Source organism: Eleginops maclovinus, chromosome 6, assembly GCF_036324505.1.
Source record: "Eleginops maclovinus isolate JMC-PN-2008 ecotype Puerto Natales chromosome 6, JC_Emac_rtc_rv5, whole genome shotgun sequence".
Lineage (NCBI taxonomy): Eukaryota > Metazoa > Chordata > Actinopteri > Perciformes > Eleginopidae > Eleginops > Eleginops maclovinus.
In genome coordinates this window covers 8,839,325-8,860,632 of record NC_086354.1, presented here as the reverse complement: position 1 = coordinate 8,860,632, position 21,308 = coordinate 8,839,325, and the positions used below count along the sequence as shown (strand labels likewise).

The 21,308-nt window shown below is 41.0% G+C and overlaps 2 protein-coding genes across 5 annotated transcripts in view; both read left to right on the top strand.

Moving 5' to 3' along the window:
• LOC134866006 (uncharacterized) overlaps window positions 1-21,308 on the top strand; it is a 63,036-nt gene that overhangs the window by 36,912 nt on the left and 4,816 nt on the right. Inside the window, exon 7 of the mRNA XM_063885889.1 lies at window positions 12,804-12,952. Coding sequence (XP_063741959.1) covers window positions 12,804-12,952 — 149 coding nt within the window. The remainder of the gene's footprint in view (window positions 1-12,803; window positions 12,953-21,308) is intronic.
• rnf220a (ring finger protein 220a) overlaps window positions 13,207-21,308 on the top strand; it is a 164,072-nt gene continuing 155,970 nt past the window's right edge. For all 4 annotated transcript variants that reach the window (XM_063885569.1, XM_063885567.1, XM_063885568.1 and 1 more), the window contains exon 1: window positions 13,207-13,419. The gene's annotated coding sequence lies outside the window, so the exon portion shown is untranslated. The remainder of the gene's footprint in view (window positions 13,420-21,308) is intronic.

Sequence of the window (21,308 nt, the reverse complement as noted above, 5' to 3'; positions counted from 1 at the left end):
CCACTGGGGCTGATGTTTTTTTAAAGGGTCCAGTTGACCCCTAGGACCTTAAAGATGAGGCTCTTTAAAGACTTAGATACCCAACATGGTATACCCCATATGTCAAGCACTAACTATTTCTTCATATCACAGAGGGCAATAGTGCTGGTGCCAAGTTCCCCAAAGAATTGAAAGAACCGGCAGATATTTTGTTTCTAAATTTAGTGTTTTTGTGTTTACTTTCCTTTAGTGTAGTTTGTTTATGGTTTACTGTCGGTTATTTTTATTACTTGTATTAATAGAACAGTGAGCATGTTAGAAAAGCACTAAAGACATGAACAACAGTGCTATGATCTGGGGTTGCTGCAGTTGGTCTGGTCTAGGTTCAGCAACATGCCCAAAGAATGAGGTCAGCTGACTACCTGAATACTGAACGACCAGGTTATTCCATCAATGGATTTTTTCTTCCCTGATGGCACGGGCATGTTCCAAAATGACAATGCCAGAATCCATCGGGCTCAAATTGTGAAAGAGTGGTTCAGGGAGCATGAGACATCATTTTCACACATGGATTGGCCCCCACCGAGTCCAGACCTGAACCCGATTGAGAATCTTTGGGATTTGCTGGAGAAGACTTTGCGCAGTGGTCCGAATCTCCGGTCATCAATACGATCTTGGCGAAAAATTAATGCAAGACAGAAATAAATGTTGTGACATTGCAGAAGCTTGTGGAAACGATGCCACAGCGAATGTGTGCCGTAATCAAAGCTAAGAGCGTTCCAACGAATATTAGAGTGTGATCTTTTTTTGGCCAGGCAGTGTATTATGCTATTAAAACTGAAATTTGCTAACCCCATGATTTCTGATTTGTTCTCTATTGCGGACCAATTGATTATAAGAGTTAATTTAAAGGGTTTTTTCATATATCACTTCCAAAATACACTGCCTGGCCAACTGCAGCTACCCCAGATCATAGCACTGTCCCCACAGGCTTGTGACCTTTTTTTTTGGCCGGGCAGTGTATGTTTCCAAGGGCTTTCATCATTTGGCCATTGACTCAATAACCATTGACCAACTTATTTAGCCATATATACACTTAAAAAAAACATTTAAATACATGCTTCAAGACAATTACATTTACAGTACATTACACACCTTTTTTCTTTTCTGTCACCCCTCACACTCTACAATGACATCTTTTGTTACCTTCTCGTAACATCAGGTTTCTTCTCCTGTTCATAATGAGGGAACCTGCTTTCCAAGGTTCTCCTCATGCTTTAGCTCAATACACTTCTCATAATGGCTGTGTAACCCGGGACCCCCACCGTCAACTTTGAACACTTAATGTATTAATATGTGAGATGGTATCATTTTCACCCTATAGAGGCATCATGTTTAAAATCCCAGATCTGAAGTTTTTCGGGGGTCTTCTCATAATATTTATCTTTTCCTTTGTCGATGTGGAGGACAGAGGTCAAAGACAGGACATGACAGATGTAGAGGAGCTGAATGACAAATGGTTTTGGATGCATTTGATTTACATTTATCAGTAATACATATGATTTGGGTGAAATCAGTACCAAAAACTGTATATCAATGATGTAAATGTAAGTAAAACTAGAAAAAGCTCTGTGGTATAAGTGCCACTATGTTCTTACCATTGCCACTTTCACATCTTACTTTACAATCCATACCGGATCAAAATCCATTAAACAAGCCGCATAAAGTTGGTGAATTTAGTGTGAGAAATCTCTTTAACAATCCTATATATAATTTAAGTTTGTTTCAATGTCACATTCAGAGTTACATCTGCATCATTAAACAGACATTTTGAAATGGAACTGCAGAGGAATAGAACAAAACAGACCAGCAAGGACAAACGCTTTAAAACAGCGGAAGAGCCATCAATCTTTCCCCGGATCAATTTCCTAAAGGCCGGGAGATCAGGAATAGAGCTGGAATGGGGTTAATCTGTGGAAATTATTTTGTTATTAATAATAATTTCTCAAATATCTAACGGCCGAGAAAGACGGACTGTAACACTAATCAAAGCTGATGGGAGAGTCTGTCTTTGCACATCAGAAAATGTCTTGCCGTTGATTGCTTTAAGTGGTGTATGGATTTAGTTCCTATGTATTCACTCTGAGTAAAAGATGAAATGCATTAATCCCAATGTATTTCAATTAAACGGTACGATTCTTTGCCCGTGCTAGTTCAACATTTTCACCTCAAATTATTCTAATAGGATTTTTACTCAAAAAGAGTTGCATTCAGTGCTATTAGACTTTTTATCCTCTGTAACTCAGCAATTTTCATTAGGAAGTAAATGTACTCAATTTAATTGCTTTGTTGCTCATAAATAGTCACAATATTATGTTGTTAATAGATTCAATGGCTGTGTGTGTGTGCGCGTGTGATCTTGGCGAGTTAAAACGAGCATAATGAAGTAGCAAAAAGCTGCCTTCATCCCCAGACCCCTGAAACAAGCAATTACAGCTAATTTGTTCTTTTTAAAAAGACAAGGGGAAGCCATTTGTCCTCGATCACACACACACATGCACACGCGAGCACAATGTGATAATATTCATGTCTCTACCCCCCCCTCCACAAACACTTAGGAGCTAATTATTGTTATTAGCATCATGGTTGAAATCCCTCCACAAGGACATGTCAGACTTCAACATCTGTACACTCGCTTTCTCTCATCAAAGAAACGAGGGGGGTGGGGGGAAGAAGTGACACATAAAAATGTCCAGAGATCACCTTGAAAAGGCCTTAATCAAAATGTTCCACACTTCCAAGTCATTTTGTTTCACACACAATGACACCATTTCACTGCAGTGGTAATTGCCTCTCGAAAAAATATTGGCTTAATATATACATGAATATTGATTTAGCCATAAGCAACAGCAGTGTTCCCATTATAGGCCAATGTGGCTCTGATTTTACTATTACACCCATCACGCAGCCATTACGGACAAGCGTGTTTACTACAATGACAATATGGTTACCATAAAACATGGATTAGACTATGTCTTCATTCCTATTGAAGATGAATGCTATAAACATGGATGAAGATCAATAAAGTATGGATTTACTTGCATATAGTGCATGTTAATGGAGCAGCAGGACTGAAAATAGGGTGTAATGCAAACAATGTAACTCAGTGGTATGGTTTCCCTCTGCTCTGCAAATTTGCACCATGATGGAATGTCCTTCAGCTCCTCCTGGACAGATGCAAGATGGGACATTTCAGCATGGTCTGGATCTGTGCTCTCCCCCCCTCCCAGTTGTTTGCACCCCGACTACCTTCATTACCCACATGCTCGCCGTTCAACACAAAGGACCAGCAGCTTTACAGGCTCTTACCACGTCTTTCTGTTTTGTCGCTTGTTAGCAGACCCTTCACACGATAGCAGAGCGTACAGGTACAGGAGGCATAGAGCGAAGAGATCATTATCCACTAGTTAATCGATCGAGATGGCGTCGTGTTCGCGGACGGATAAAAAAAAACAACACAAAAAACATTTTGGGTCCCGAAATCTAATTTGGCGGCCATTAATATACCTGGGCGGCCCGCCTAAGTAAAGTCTATGTGTGGGAAACCCTGCACTTCGCAGCGGGGTGTTGTCTGATTTAAGTCTGCCACCGTAAACGCAAACCAATTCCAAATTACGGATGACACTGTGCCTTTCTTGGGAACGAGTTCTTCCATACTCGCTGCTATGTTGTTTAGTGTATCTCTGTGGCAAACGCGCGCACCATGCAGGGGGAAGGCTGAGCCTAATAGGAACTACGGGAGCCAGAGGGGAGCGTCGGCAGATGTTGAAGAGAAAACCGGTTTTCATTCAAACAAATCGACGTAAACTACACACTCGAGTTAAGCGATAAAATCGATGTACTGCCCAGCCCTACTGTGATATGACGTGGGTACAAAACAATAGGAAGCAAGTAGCTGTGTATTCGTATCCATTGGAAACCACTCACCACATTCAATACTCTTTATTACAGTCATGAAACTGTAACCCTTTATTTTATTTTGTTGTTGTGATGCAGTGCTAATTTCAGTAAGATCATGGCTAAGGCAACCCCACGACCTTTGCTGTTGTTTCAGTTTGATCATCATCCTTCATGGCTTCACTAAAAATATCTGCGTATCACTGAGTATAAGGAATATGTGCAAAACAACAACAACACTCACTGGCTGGCTATTGTCATTGCACTTTAGGAAACACACAGTCCATATTGAGCTCTCCATTTATCTGTCTTTGTTATTAACACAATGGACAGGTCTCAGCACTTGACTGCTTTGCAGTGTCTTCCACAAAGACTTACCGGAGAGGCTTCAGAATAAACACACCCACACACCCACACTCAGACACACAAAATTAACTGTTGTGCTCTCGTCTCTAATGCATCTGTCATATCGGGGGTAAGCCCTTTTGATCTCTCTCTCTGTCTCTCTCTGACAGCTGGCTTGCTGCTCACTGGTCCTAAATGAATTGATATTTCTTCTGGCCACTTGAATTTGTCACTTGACTTCTCGGTGTAATCTTCACTCCTTAGCGACTGCGCCGTCTGCTCGCGTGCATGTGCTCAGAAACCCCGGTTACACAGCTTTGTGCTTTGGATGAAAACACATGGCTAATAGAGTTGCTGACTGTCAGGCCGCCAAGTCGAGAAGGCCTCCGTGATGAACCTGTCAAAGGTGTTCACATTTTTCCTTCAAACGCTAACAATGAAACGTAATCGCCTGCAGGAGCATGACTAATACAGTGGAAGAGAAATCATAACGTACTAGCTGCCACTGTTTGCATTCACCTACAGTATGCAAGGCAATAGTTGTGTTACTCTTCACTTCTGACAGGTATTACAGATACACATCGATTTTCTAAATGTCTGTCTTGCCTAGAAATGCAAGAACAGAGCTTTTGTGAAACATCCAACATTTATGTAAAGCATGATAGTCAAAGAGGGTCATTAGAACTAAAGCATGGTGCATCCCTTTAAAAAAAATAAAAAATCTAAATGTAATAATGCTTTGGAAGACCTTGGAGCAAAATAACGCTACAGTTCAGAGTGTTATGAGCTGACCTCAAAGAATCTTTGTAGAACTTGGCTTTCTTTCCCCACAGTGTAATATTGAGGCATATCAATCCAAGGTATCTGAATTAATATTTTTTCTTTTGTTAATTTGGTTTCAAATCTAATTCTAATATCTACTCGGCCAATATGCTAGCTGTATATGTGATACAGTAAGTGAGGGTCCACTTTTAGCCCTTATGATCACAGTCAAACTCCCCTGAAGAACCTAAAATCAAAAAGGAAACTATTCAGCCTGGTAAGGGTAGTTAGTTTGTATTCAATTATGTATTATTTTGTCTACATATCATTTCATCGTTGTGTGTTTTCAAAAGTCTGTTTTTAACTATGAAGTCTGTATGTATAACCGGTAGACCAGAAGAAGCATTAGTTAAAGTCTTACAAAATGTAAATTCCTATTAAAATTAAACAAATCACATACTCAACCTCCCATCTGCTCCTGGCTGTGCTTCAGTCTTTATATATCCGTCTGTGTTAGTGTGTGTCTGAGTCCAATCACTCCATATCTCTATCAAAAGCACTCTTGAGGAATATGGCACAATAATATTCAGCATAAAATCAATGGCTTGTTTAATTTAAACAGGGAGGAAGTGGGAAGGCTGGGTAATTGCAGAGAAAGGCCCACAAATCAGCCGTCCTTGTTATCCCATTTGACGGACCATTAAACGTCCGCAGGAATAAACATTATTTTTAGCTTAACTACCAGCTTGTGCTGGCTATGGACTCGATAGAGCAATCATTCCAACAAAAAATAAAAGAGGGACAGAAGTCTGGGTTGTTTGTTTATGCATTCATGTTTGTATTTATTCTCTTTATTTCAATTGACAGCTGACAGTTCTGGATGGATCCATTGGAATATTCAAATGGATCTCTATATGAAAGGCATTGCTACACGTATGTACTGTAATTATTCCTGGGACAAAGTGTTATCCACAAGGCTTGAATGTTGAAGCCAATGTAAACCGTTATACTGTAATAGACATAAAAACGTAATTGAAGTCAACAGGAAAACTTGCATCTCGTATGCGTATGAAAATACAAGGTCAATACTTTTTTTCAACATACTTGGACCTCGGCAGTTAACATCCCCTCTTATAATGTGTTTCCTGTTGGAGATTTTGAGAAAGTGTTCTTCATTAGGAGGCTACTGTAATAAGACTTAATGCTAGCACATCTAAAAAAAACATCTTTGTCCCATCTCAGCTACAAACAAAACCCACCATTTTTTTTGTTTCCTTCTTGATTGTGAGCAACCAACCACACACTGAGTAGATTCTAGAAGAAACAGGATGCATTTCCAATGGTCAAACCCATTGGGAATACATTGGAGCAGCAGTGAGGGGAGGCAGTAATATGGAGATTACTTGGACTATGAAATAGGATGGTTTTACTGGGTAGATGATGATAGAAGGAGGCCTCTTCACCATTTTCACCTGACTGACTAAGGAAATTACTCTTTCTCTATCTGTCAGTGTAGTAACCGCCACCGCCACCGCCCCGCACACCCCCACCCCTTATATTTATCTCTGTTTGAGAGAGCAAAGCAGATGTATGTCAGATACCCTTGTAACCTCCCCCAGCTCCTCTCCTTTCTCACAGATAAGACATTTTTTTTATGTTGCCCTTGATAAATGTTCCCCCGAGGAGATGTCAGAAATTAACTTTATCTGGTCTTTAATTACGATACATGTGCTTTGATGCATTTCTCGCCCCCCCACCTCTCCCAAACCCCAACATCATCCTCCACAGCCCACCCCCGACACTGTCATTTTCAAAGCTATTTTAAGACAATGTGTGATTATCTGTGACATTGCTTGACATGTGCCTCAAGACTGTCTCTCTCTTCACTATCTCTGCACTCCCTCCGCCTCCCGCTCTCTTTCTTTCTGTCTCTCTCTAATCAAAAAGCCAAACCATGCAGACAGCTCAGAGCAAATAACAAGTCGCTCCCCGCGGATGTTTGAAGATGACGGAGCGACCAGAGCGACGGCGGAGGAAATGCACTCTGATGTTTCCCAGTCTTGAAGCCAACGCGATATTTCAACCAATATTTTTGCACCAGTATTTTCAGATTTTTTCCTTCAACCACGGATATGCATTAGTTATTTGTAATGTAACAATAGATTTGGACCTTATTCCAAATTCTTAGAATATTAGATGCAGTCCCCCAAATACGAGGAATTTGTAACTTTTCAAACGTAGAGATCAGGCAAGCACAAATTCTTCTCTCGGGTCTTGTGTTAGGCCCACAACTCCTTAAACTGAACACATTAAGTTTCCATCTACTTAAACATCATATATAGAACTGCCATGTGTCAATATCAGAACTTTTCTCATAAACTTCTTCGGATTTGACATCTCTGGTAAGAGCCGACTCACTTTAGGCAACTAAAAACTATTTTGTTAATGTAGGGAAAAGTTATAACAATGGTTAAAATAAACCAATGTTGGATGTTTATTGGTACTGGGAAACAATCAGCGGTCTCCCGTGTCAAAAGTGCATGATCTCCATCATTTTTGACCTCACAACAGGCTTTAATGGCAATGTAACAAGTGTATGCAGTACACCCCATTCCTGTCACAGACATGCTAATAAAGTTTGCCTCTTTACCAACCATAACCATGATCTTTCTCTATTCTTAAGAATACTTAACCCTAACTGTTTTCTAACCATAGTTCATTTACCATAAACAAGAAATGCTGGTGTGGCCGTAGAAGCAGCGTAGTTATAATAACATCATAGCGGTTTTCAAGAATTGTCCATCATCAAAGCTGTTGTTTGGCAGTAGAGCTGGAACACTGGTTAAAAATCACACTGTGAGTATAAAAATACTCATCACTCATCAAAACTGTACATGAACTTGCTAAAAGATAGGGGACAATGTGCCTTGGGGTACAGTTATTCACTGACGACTGGGACAAACCAATTACAATACAAGTTTTAAACTTTTATTTTTAAATGCAATTTACAATACTGTACTACTATAGTACTGTAAACAAGTGTTATATGAACCTTAGACTAACATTCTGAAGATAGAATCTACAGAGCATTTCAGCCTATTTTTCAAATTAGGTTTATCTCTCTATCTCTATTATTTACCCCTCCCAACACAACCATTTGTTTACCCAAACTAAACTAATGACAGCGAGTGTTTTAAAATATACAGCAGTCAGGTCTGAAAGTGAGGACTGGGACAAAATCAACATTTATATTACAGCAGGTTTAGATGCCAAGCAGTGAAACATTGATGAAATTACCCTTCTACCTCCCTCAGATGGTTGCCCATGTATCATAGCCAGAACAAATACCACATAATTACATAATTAATCAGATCATGTATGTTTCCTTTCCCTCCCTTCATTTTTCCCTTCTTTTGTACAACAGTCAAACGCATGTAATCACTTGTTCTGTAATGTAATCTGATCAGGGCCATGTAATTCTTCATTTTCCAACAGCTCCCTGGAGCAACAGATCTGAGAGCGAGATGAATGTGGCTGAGCCTCTGTCCCTCTCTCTCTCTGTCGTTGTGCTCTCTCTAAGTGCGGCTCCTTCAGTGTGGTTAACCGCTTGGCTGTGTATCTGCTGGCAGCTGCGCCTCCCGCTACAAGACAATACCTGTCCTCCTCACTTGTCTCTCCATCTATCTATCCATCCATCCATGCTCCACTTTCCTTTTCACCTCCCCATCTTTATCTCCTCCAGTCAGCTATCCCACTTCGCTTCAGTCTCCTCATCCTCCCCTTTCGTCCCTCACTTCTCCTGCTTCCCTCCCTCCAGTGGCGACACCAACCATCAGGTCCCATCTATCTGTGTGTACGTCAGCAATTAGAGCGTCGTGGCAGCCAAATGCCAGCCATGTCCCCAAGCTACACACACACACTCAAAGGCTATGCCCTGACAAAACAGGGAAAGAACAAATCACACCATAATTTATAATCTCGCTACGCTTAAATCTCATTATATTACAGACATATGGATTTGGCGGCATGCATGGCCGGGTGCTATAAATTCCACCAATCGTAAATTATTAAAGGAAAGATAGAAATGACCGTCGCCTGTCCGGATTAGCTGTAAATCACACTCAAACATGGTTTGTTTAAGGAATTAAGTCCCACGTGGTGTGAAGGACCTAACAGGGTAATACTTTAGTCACCGGGCGGTAGGGAGGGTCAAGTTTGAGCTGCCTTAAAATATCAAAGGATTACAGGTTCAAGTCATAAAATAGACCAGGGCCTCCTGCTAGGAAACCTTTTCTCCGTCTGTGTATGTACCAGCAAGCTCAAAAAACAGAAAAAACTGCTTCACAGCTTCATTAAATAACCTTACTTTACCACCCGATTGCCGTGTTCTACCAGAGAATGCCTGATAGCAAAGGGAAAGAGCAACACAAACAAAGCAGAAAACCACAGTTAGTAACAGCCTCTCCACTCTTCCTGCCTCAGTCCAGCCCTCCTGGCTCCATTTCTGAAAAAGTGGAATTCAATTTAAGGATAAACTCGGCCAAGCAAAGGTGAAAGCAGGCTGTGAGAGGGCAGCCCCGGCCCTCTGCTGCTTTTCATTATCGCTATGTCACTTCAGAGGAGATGTCAGGGGTTTCATAACACAAGGAAATGACTCTGTTTGGATGGAAGCTAAGAAATCTGCTGGAAAATACAGAGTCCTGATTTTAACCTGTGTCTGCTAACACACAAAGCTATACTCATGCAAGGCGAGGACTGGGTGGGTACAAGTTAGAGTTATGTGTTTTTTTTACTCTCAGAATTATATAAACGGATACATTTGCTAATAGTATATGCAAGGCCACTTTCAGCAGTGCATGAACATTGGCAGCCAATTCCTTTAACCGATCAGACCAAATAAATACATTCAAACACACATTTTTCAAAGATTTCTTTATAATCTATTTAAAGACATGTTTCCATAAGAATGCCAACGTTCTTGAGAATGTAGGCAACAGGACATGGTTTAGCTGTTCTGGCAGGTCTGAGTAATATTGACTAATCAATTCTGGGCTAGCTTTGGTCGAATGCAAGTTAACATTCCTTGTGGTGAGCAATAGCAGGAAAGCATTGGCCAAAATGCATCTAGTACCATCTGACAATTTTCTTTTCTTGATACCCCGAAAATATTGGCCCTTGCCCCAAGAGGCTTAACACTGTCCGACTTTTAGCAGATGCGTTGAGATTGATAGAGTTATAAAGTGAACACCAGATTTGTTCTTCTTTTGAAACGTGTTTTGTGCAGAGTAGTGTATATACCAGTATACTGCTGTACACTGAAAAGTTGGCAATTGGGACAGTAGAAATACTAGTGTGTTGTTACACCCCCGCACTCAGACCAGCCTCATTCAAATGAATGGGAGGGCTGTGTCTTTTACCACAGGACAAAAATCAGCCTCAGCATTGCTCTGGATAATCCACAGAGCTTGCTGTCAATAGAAAACAGTCCACAGTGAAATGCGTAGAGTTTCCTAAGACACTTATTCTGGAATAGTCCTGTAAAAATTGTGAATTATATTTTTTCAATGTCGCAAAAACAAACCAAATCCCATTTACTTCCATTGTTGTAGAGATTGATCAGTTAAACATTTAGGGAAATAAAACTATCTATTATTACATACATCTTACACACCTATACGGTACTTCATAGTTTCCCGTCTCCCCCTGATATCCACATTTGGAATGCCTTTGCTTTAAGACTGGGATGCCCCAGCAGTGCAACAGGTGCTATCAAAGTGCTTCCTAGTCAATACACACAGAGGCAGCATTTAAAAACATCAGAGGGAGGGACTAAAGAGAGTGGCATTAGACTTTGAATGGAGAGGGATCTAATACATGGATGGTCCTCTTCCTCAGTCAGCCCATTGACTCCAAGCTGAGCCTATTAGCAAGACAACACACCACTAATGGCACTGCTACTGCGGCTACTGCCCCTCATGTGTATGGAGACCACACACACACTCAAGCCTCTTCACTTTTCCCACGCTATTGTTACCTACAACAACGGTGTATTATAGAGTTAAACTAGATCAAAGTTCCATTAGATAACTATCCAAAATCTCCTATGATGAACTGTGTGAGGGAGACCTCATTTTGGGGCATTTAAGGTCTACATAGTGCGAGTGAAATCTGAAGGAAAATAACAATATCTATAATTGACTTACATTATTTTTATTTGAAAGTGATTCCCACTGTCATCGCAGGAGTATACATTTCCAGTTTAGCCTATAGTTTTACAAAATGAAATGTTTTCTCCACAAAGTATCCTCTCCATTGCAGTAAAATGATTCTATCCCATGCACCCCACCATTAGTGTTGACCTTAGTTTTAATTTTCTGATTTGTTTATATCTGTCTATATTTGCTTTATTGTAAGAGCTCATTTTAAACATAATTGTGCCGCTACAGCACCAGCATCAATGTATAAGTAGTTATACACTGAAAGGAAGATACCACAGAAGAAAATAGTACGTTTTTTCAGTCTAAAGCTGTTGGTCATGTTTATCAATTCCACATGTGACCAGCAGGGGGGTGTAGTGGAGAGGAAGACAGGGGATACGAGGCTTCTCTCTTCCTCATTCTTACACACAGACCGCCAACACACAGAGAGATATACACACCTTATGCACAAAGTTATTATAGAAACTCCCCCATAAAATCTGAAATATTCCAGTGCTAATAGTTGGGGGATAAATCGTAGGTCTGTACTATTGTTACAATAGTGGTCAGAAAATTGTATAGAGATAGAAGGTGCATAGAAGGTGTTTTTACTTATGTGAGTGTGTGAAGTCACTCGTTGTATGCAAGCTAACTTTTATCTGAATAAATAGACAAAATCCCTTTCAAAATGATAACTTGATTAAAACCAACCCCAGATGCCAGGGGTCATTTTTTAGAAAAACAAACTAAACCAGTTGCAAAAAACAATGTTTTCCAAGATGAAGTTTGGAGAATTTTCCAAAATGAAACAGCTCAGTATCCTTTGTGTGAACCTTTCCCATCATGCATTAATTGAAAAATATCTTTGAAGTTTTGGTTAATCAACGCCATGGGACTTTGCCACACAGCTGCCGGTTTAGTGAACTTCCCTCTGTGTGACTATCTTCAGTCTGTAGTGCGCACTTTATAAGAGTGTCTAGTCCACCTCTTTTTGTTAAGAGGTGGACTTCATTGGCTTTATGGCAAGCATTCTCTCTAACGGGTGAGAGAGAGAGCGAGAGAGAGAGAGAGCGAGAGAGAGAGAGAAGGGGATAATTCATTCACTTTGCGCACAAAGCGCAGTGGAAATCACCCAGGGGAACGAACCAGCAGAAAGAGGGGAGAGGCAGGAGGGTGGGGGGTGTTAGGAAACTGTCCACACATGCACAAGGATAACAAAACAAAATAATACAAACAACTAAATGTATCGTCTGATCAATTCTCCTCGTTATATCTCTTTTTTGTTGGGACTAGAAAAAGAAAGACACGTTAGGTATTTTGACTTTGTCCTAGTACAGATATTGTCACAGCTGACATTATCTTACACACATAACCACTGTCCGGTCCCCTGATCTCAGGCAGGACAGGAAACTGAGTGATGTCTGAAAGCGAGAAAGGACTGTGTCCCTCTGTTTCGTCAGTTAAAAGCTAGATTAAGAAAAGATTTGTAATAGAAAACCAAGAAGTGTATTTTTAGACAAGAAAGGTAGTGAAATTGTGTGTTCCCGTGTGTCTGTCTGTCAGTCAGTGAGCGACCCGAGCGCTGCGCGGCAGCACTGCACCTCGAGACGCTCTGGACCCTGGACACCCCTCCCTCCCCCTCCACCCCCACAATCCCAGCTCAGCCTCGCGCAGCCCGGCTCCCAGCCTCACACACGTCGCCGTTGAGCACTGTGAGACCCCCACTCCCCCCTCCTCCTCCGCTCACACCACCGCCACCACTGCCTGCCACCGTCTCTGCGATCCTGCCTCCCTCCCCGGCTTCACTCCCCTCTCCTCTCACTGATCGTCCCTCTCGGTGTTCCAGCTCAGGGGCTGCACGCGCGATTGCGCTATTGATACCCACTTTACACTGTGTTTGTGGAAAGTCAGCCTCTCTCTCTCCCTCCCTCGCTCTCTCTCTCTGTCCTCCTCTCTGGTTGCGCTTTGGTAACCTAACAGGGAGGTGTTAACTACTTTTGCTTCCACAAAGCGCCTCCCGTTATCTCCGGTGCTGCTGCGCAAGAGCCAGAAGGGCCACTGCTACTGATATTCCCACCCCGCAGAAAAAAAAAGTTTTCGGTTTGTTGTGAGGATAAAAAAAGAAGAAGCCGGAAACCGAGGACTCGTCTGGAAAAGAAGCGGATTCTGCCACGGCGAGGTGAGTAACACTGACTGGCTTTTTGTTGTTGTTTGGTTTGAAGCTCTTACAGTTATTTTTCCACACCTTGCTCGCGTCCCGCCGCTTCTTTCTGGTTTGGAAGCGGATTTCGAGTCCTCTCAATATACTTTCTCCGGGATTTTGCGCTTTGGTCGCTGCTCGCGGTGGCGTTTCCACGGGTTAATATATAAATAAATAATTAGAAAAAGTCACGGAACGGTCTGTCTGCGTTTGGACTGGGACTTTCACGTCTCTGAGCATGTACGTTTACATAAGTTTATGTCTCTGGAGTGGTGTGAACGCGTGTGCATGTTTATTAGACGTTCCCAAACAAGAAAGTGGTTTCTTGACACGCACTTGAATTGTTCAGTATAGTGTGTGTATGCCATTACCATTAACATACATTAGCAAGCGATATTACATTACAGGTCCTGCACGGCCTCACTTTACAACCGATATTTAAACTATCTCCAATTCTTCATGTTGATCTTGACATTACTTATGATGAAGGACAGTTATATATTTCAGAATTAATGATTAGATCCTTTTATTTTTCTCAAACATTAACGCAAAAATAATTAGTCGCAATAAGTCGCAGACTTACCAAATCATTCTCAATATCCTGCTAAATCCTGAAAAATGAACGTCAGTCAGCAGGCCTGCACTGATTCTTTTGATTTAAAAGTTGAGTTTTAGTTGTTCACGTGAAGGCTGTAGTGATTATAGCTGCCTGTATAATTCCTTCGCTGGTTTTCAGTGAAAGTTACTGTTGCTTTGCAGCAATAAAGTGTTCATAAGGGTAAGGACATGAGGCTTAAACAGCATTATGGCCCTGATATTTTGGGTCTAATAAAGCCTCTCATGAGGCTGATTTAAAACGTTACAATGGACCACAAGCATACTGATATGATTTTCATAAACGAATTTGTGTTTTAGTCCCTGGTCTACTTTTCCTCATTTAACTGTGACTGTAGTAATTACAATTAAAAATGCAATTACTAAAACATTGTGAAAAATAACAAAAATGGAAAGTAGAAGGAAAAACAATGCAAACGTTTTAAAAACCTCCGCCCATAAGCGTGTGTGAAATCAAGTCCTTAAATGCGTAACCAATTATTCCCAGTTTGTCTCAAAGAGAAACAGACGGCTTCAATTCAAAAAGAAAGGCGACTCGCTGCGTAGCATGCACATGCACGTGCACACACAGTCTTCAGACAGTTGGGAAACACCTGTTAACTAGGGAGCCACTATCATTTACATGCTCCCCCTAAATAAGCAGCGCCCAGCCAGTGGAAGTCCCGGGGGCCTTCCAGCTTCATGGCCGACCACAGTGAGCCAAAATCGGCTTCCCGGACCGCCAAGACCCGCGGCTGCTGCGTCGATCCACCGGATACAACGTCCAATTTTCATTTGCTACGTTTTCGGAATTCTACCGAGAAGACTGGATTATTAATTTTAAAGAATATGTATACAAAAATGAAATTCCGACGCCTTTATAATAACAGTTTTTTGTTCTTTCATTTTTAGGTAATGTCCCTCTTTTTATTTTTAAATTGTAGGCATGGCTTGTCATTCGTTTTTGTTTTGTTCTTTTATTTTATTTTAAGTTCTTCTTCAGTGTTACGGCTGTAGACAATGAAAACGCTGGATGAAATCGACTTTCTTTTTATTTCTTTTGGCAGTTGGACTCACAACTTCTGATCTTTTATAGACAGATTTTCCCAGTATTTATGTTCCCTGTTTTATTTCTCTACGTGTGTGTTCACCATTTCTTAATCACACCCATGTCGGTTTTTAAATTTATTTTCAATTTATTTTGTTTGGGAACGACCTAACTGAAGCAAACAAGTGAGCAGTCTCGTCCGGATCAACGCGCACTGCCACACAAAACACCCAGACCAGGGAATAATAAAATTCCAAGTGTGGGAAAAACGCAGCGGACCTATTAGTAGTAATTTCCAAGTTGAAAAGTCCTCTCATTGCCAGCAATAAATTGCGCGTAAAAACACTCTCTTGGAGCGAAAGTGCACCCCGAGGCGGGTCATTGAACACAACACACTGTGAAGATTGAATTATAGTTCCTGAAAAATCCCAAACTCCAAATCCCAGATCCAGTGAAACCCCTTGCGATGAATGCCTTCAAATTGATTGTATTGATTCGTCAGATCAACCATCCCTTCACTTCTAACGACCAGCCGAGCCTTTTCATTTCTCACACACGCACATTAGCGAGCAATGATTGTCTTTAAAAGTGGGACATTGGGCAGGAATGAAAACAATATTTAGACGTTTTAATTTCATAAAATACAGAAGATTCATGGTGGTTTGTTACCGGGAAGTTTATGTTTTGCATATTTCTTATTAACCAATTTTGCTGATGAAGAAAGGCGAGCACCTGTAGCCTCATTATCCGTAAATGAAACATGTCATTTCTCCATTAAATGCGATGATACACAGCCCTTCCTCTTTATATTACACACATCACTCTGCATTCATTGGATCAATACTTTGGATGATTAATGTAATGCAGGGTCAAGTTTTATTTCATATATTTTTGTAATGTTTACAAGCGGTTTTATAAAAGGAAATTAATATTTAGTTGCTTTGTTTTTAATTATATGTTAACAAGAACAAATTGGACTGATTTGACGGATAGTAAAATGTATTTAAACGAACATTTAAATAGGACTCTGTGTATTATTAATTAAGACAAATTCAAGCCTAATGCTCCCCTCCTATACGCAAGCTTATATTCCGCTTTATTTAAACGTGTGTTTTGGTCTTGCTGTCATCTAAAGTGATGAAACCCTTTGTCAGTTTATTTATTATTTTATTTTAGTGATTTACATGCCGTGACTTGTTTCATCTCCATAATTAAATGTGATTAGAAAGCTTGATATAGCTTTTCTTTGATAGGTTTTTAGGCTAGGTCTGATTTTGATTTTTGGTTTTAGCAAATTTCCCTTCTGGTTACAGTCTGTTCGGAATTATGAATTCTTTATTCGGAGCCTTGGGATTACACATATATAAATCACACTTGTTTAATGATTTGACACATTTAAGTGCTAAAAGAGGAATAATGCACATTTGTTTTCTCAAACAAATTCAACCCACTATGTTTTATTAATCCTCCGCATGTCTGTGTTTTTCTCACTTCGTCATTTAGGCCTCATCTCTTTCTCTAACCTTCCCAAAGGAATAGTCTGTATAGGTGTAAAGAAGAGGAAAAAAAGTGTCGAGGTTGGAGTAAAAGTAGCAAAAGATGATTTATTTGTCAGCGATTTCGATTCACCCCCTCCCTCCACCACTCCCTCCCCCCTTCTCTCTCTCCCCCTCTCAGCAGTCAGCTGTTATTGCCCGCCATTGATCTCTCCTGCTCCTCTCCTTTGCGCAGCGAGAAGTGAACTAAAATTAATGTCCATTTCACACCTCTTCTGCTGGATCGATGGCCGCAGGGAGAGAAGTTTATTTTAATTTGGCTCCAAAGAAGCTCCACGTCCGAGAGACACACAACAATCCTCCCACCTGCTTAATTATCAGGAAACCAGTTAACTCTCGCTTTTATCGCCACGTAGATAATCATTAAGTGGCTAGCGAGGAGCTTCAAAATCATATTCATCAGATGAGGATGATTTTATTAGAGAATCAAAATAAGTTTTGATTTAATGTAGAGGATTTCTGTTGCACGTTTTATTTACCAAAAAAGCCCCTCACCTGTTTCCACCTGTTTCCCCTCCTGTATATTTCTTATAAACATTTGGGCCTTTTCTAAATTTCTAAAAAGAATATAAAGTCATTATGAAGTGCGCTTTAAACACTTCTCCCCTCTCTTCTCCCCCCTCCCATAACATGACACCGATAGTAAATTAACCATGGATCGCTCAGTCGCGAGTTTGATGACCCCCCTCGGTCTATTAAGTCCTATCAATATGCACTAATTCCTCATTCTTTATTAAAAGCAGAAGCAACTTCTCCCTCCCTTCCCCTTTTTTCTACATCCCGCCCCCTCCTCCTCCTCCTCCTCCTCTGCGTGTGCTTTATTATTTTGTTGTGCTAATAAACACTACATACGCAGAGCTAATTTGACATGCAGACGGTAATTGAAATAAACGCGTCGCCGGTAAATAACAAGTGTTTGAACACGCGCAGACACGGGAGCGGCTCCCCTCGGAGAGGAAGCTCGTACTGCTCGGTGTGCATCCCCAAAAACTTTCTGTCATTGTTGTCTCGTTATCGCTGCTTTAATCACCGTAATTAAGTGCGAGGAGCCGGATGCAATCATTTAATGGATGGATATTGTAGGGCTGTCTCGCTTATCAAACCAACCAAATGCTTTTTTATTTTTTTATTCCCTCAATAGAAATTGCAGCCTGTCCACAACGCACATTGTGTTTTCAGGCGATTCTGATTGATTTGTTGTTTTAGCCCTGCATCAAAAGTTTAATTTTTGCATTTTTCACACACCATTACCCTACGTCTACTATTTACACTGCATTGCTTTCATTATTTTTGTCACTTTTTGAAGGCATTTAACATTTCTTTGAAACAGTTTGACTTTTCAAAGTCATTTAAATGAGAATTTGTGGGTAATCAACGTATTTTATTAGATACAAAAAGTAGTATTAAACATATTAAGCATCATATATTCTTGTCATATTTGAGAAAAAAATATTGAAATGGAAAACAAAAATCTATATCTCCCTAATTGTTCGTAAATACATGATTATTTCTAACAAACAAAAGCAAATAGGAATCCTCCTGAAATACGGAAGCACAGCCAGTTATTCCTTTTATTGATGACAAGAAAGCGGAGTAGCTCATGTCCAGTGGTTTTCTATCGGAAGGAAATCAGTCCATGTACAGTAGGGGATGCAGCACTGTGTTAAATGGTTTGATTGTATTGGAGAAGGCAGCCACTGGTAATGCCGTTACAGGGGGAAATATCAGTCAGAGACGCGATCGGCAACCAGAGAAAGTCAAAGAATTAGCCTAATGGCGGGGGAGAGGAGTTGTGTCGGATGTCAGATACTTTCTATTCTCCATATTGCTCCGCGTCTCGTTCTCCCTGCTTCCATCCCCCTTTACCCCCCGCTGCCACATCATATCTCTCTCAGGTTTCCCCCACCTCCCCTCCTAGAATCGTCAATTACACCGTGAGCCAGATCACAAGCTCCCTGCTTGGAAAATAAGCTAATACCCCCCCCCCCTCCTTTCCTCTCACACCTCCCCAGAAGACACTGTTGGTGCATTTGCAACCATCGATTGCAGATAGGCAGTATTTGTGTAGCCTACTTATCATTTTACCTCGTGCAGCCAGCTGGGCATCCAGACACACACACACACACACACACACACACACACACACACGCACGCACGCACGCACGCACACACAAACACACACACACACACACACACACACACACACACACACACACACACACACACACACACACACACACACACACACACACACACACACACACACACACACACCTTTACACATCTGCATGACTGCACAGCAGTATGATATTCACGGTGTATGACAGCCTTTTGAGTAAAACATGTAGTTGTTGGTCGAGCATCCTCTGATGTTTGGCCCCCCTGCTAAACACCTAATATCCCGGCAGGCATCAAAGATGTTTCCCATTGTTCTTATTATTGTTATTAACTCTACAATAGAGGATTATTACTGTGGAATCTCTGAGGGAAAGCAGTGTACCTGGCAACCGTTTTTTTTTTCCTTGTTAAACTTGAGCTAATTGGCTTGCACTAGCCTGTAGTACACACCGGCCAGCCAGCCGCCTGTCTGCCTGCCAGCCAGCGAGATTAGTGGCTGCTGTTGTACACGGCGGCACAGCACAGCAATAAATAGTCATAGCAGGGCGGCTGGTGCCACATACACACACACACACACACACACACACACACACACACACACACACACACACACACACACACACACACACACACACACACACAGTCATACTCAGTCACACTCCTGCAGGACAGATAGCTCCGTCGGTCAGCGGAGACAAACTGGTGTCATCTGTCCGGCTTGTACGTTTTTATTTTAGTGCGTGCCTTGTCTATGAAACTGAAAAAGTATTAAGTATTATGGCTTTGATAGAAAAGGACAAATGTCAGGCTTAAGAGCAGATTGTCAGCTTTGGAGTGTCCATTTAGCTCAGTGTGGCATCTCAAAGCTTCCAGATTAATTGCAGCACATACAAATGTTTTTCTACAAAGTTGTATCTTAGGGTATTCTCTTGTTAGATATTAAGCAACATCAAATCATTGAAGGCTGCTTTCTGTCTAGATATTGTCCTTTTTGGGACTATTTTTGAAAGCATAAACTGTGTTTCGAAGGACAACACATTTGAAATCCTGATTTTGACTCTGTCCAGAATACAGGCCGATATTGCTGCACCTGAAGTCTGCCAAATAATACAAAATTAAGTCTATGTAATGACATTTCAGGGAAACAAAAGATGCTTGGATTTGGTTACCCATGATGCAAAACATATGAGTAATGGAATGGTGTGCTTTTCCCATTTAGTCTTGTCTGTACTAGGAATTAGCTGGCCCCCACTGAACTGGGCCTCGTTGGTGCTGCCATGAATAGAAATCCCTGCCACAGGTCAGGGCCGACTTCCAGAATGATTTTTGTCTGCCGGCCATGACTCTGTCTCGGAAATCACAAAGGCTTATTTGAGAAGTAAATCCTCTTGCTTTTTCTCCAGGAAGTATTGCATGAATGTCACAGGGAAAGAGTCTGGGAAAGAAATATGTCCTTTTAATCTTTAAAAAACACACACACACACACACACACACACACACACACACACACACACAAATGAAATATGTTAAGTAACACATTCTACAAAATATATTCGTTGTTAGTTGACTGCTGCACAAAGCTTGCACGGTCACTCGTGCAAGCTTGTCCAATCCTTATTGATTTTGTTGCTGAATATTGCCCGAGTGCCATTATCCACCTCGGGATGATGTGTGTGTCTGTATAATATCAAATTTTTGTAATATTTTTCACTGCCGATGCATATTTCTCCCGATATGCCGCAGCTGTGTGGCTGAAGCGAATAACGTGGTTACAGATTTCATATCGGAGAGAGGCGAAAGAAAGGAAAGAAACGTGAGATTGGATATTTGGAAGGCATTTGGGAACAAAATTATGGTTTTACAGCTGAATGTTAAGACAAGGACAAATAATATGAGAGAGGCAAAGTGGGAGAGGGGGAGAGGGGAAGGAGATAAATGGGTGTGATTCTTATTCACAAGGACATTTGAGCTTTGCCTCATGGCCAGACATGAATGAGTAGATTTCAATAGTATCGACTGTTGCATCGGACATCAGCAAACACACACAGACACGAACACACCGACTGACACACACACACTGCAGTCTGTCTGGCATACAGAGTGGACCTGTGTGTGGGTCAGCTCATGGTTTTTATGCTCAAAAAACACACACGCACACACACTGCGGGCAGTTTAATTTCTCAGTTTCTTCCAGTGTCGTGACGGCTAATATTTAATATGTGACTGCAGCGTTTTTAAATTGCAGTGTTTTGGTTGTCTGTTGGCTGGTGAAATGATTCTTTATTGCAGTGGTAAAACAAGTGTTCTAATCCTATGTCTTTCTTTTGTTGATTTTAAAGCAACATATTTTGAGGCAATGATATGTAATGGCATGCATGTGAGCTGCATAAGCTTAGTGGTGTTACAATAGCAGCTGTGAAGATTGGAAATGTAATAATACATTTTTCCAATGATATTTATTAACTTGCTCTGTTCATGATCCAGGACGTTGATGGTTTCCCATAAATGTTTATGCGGTTTATTTTTTTGGAGTGGTTAAAAGGTACAGTTCC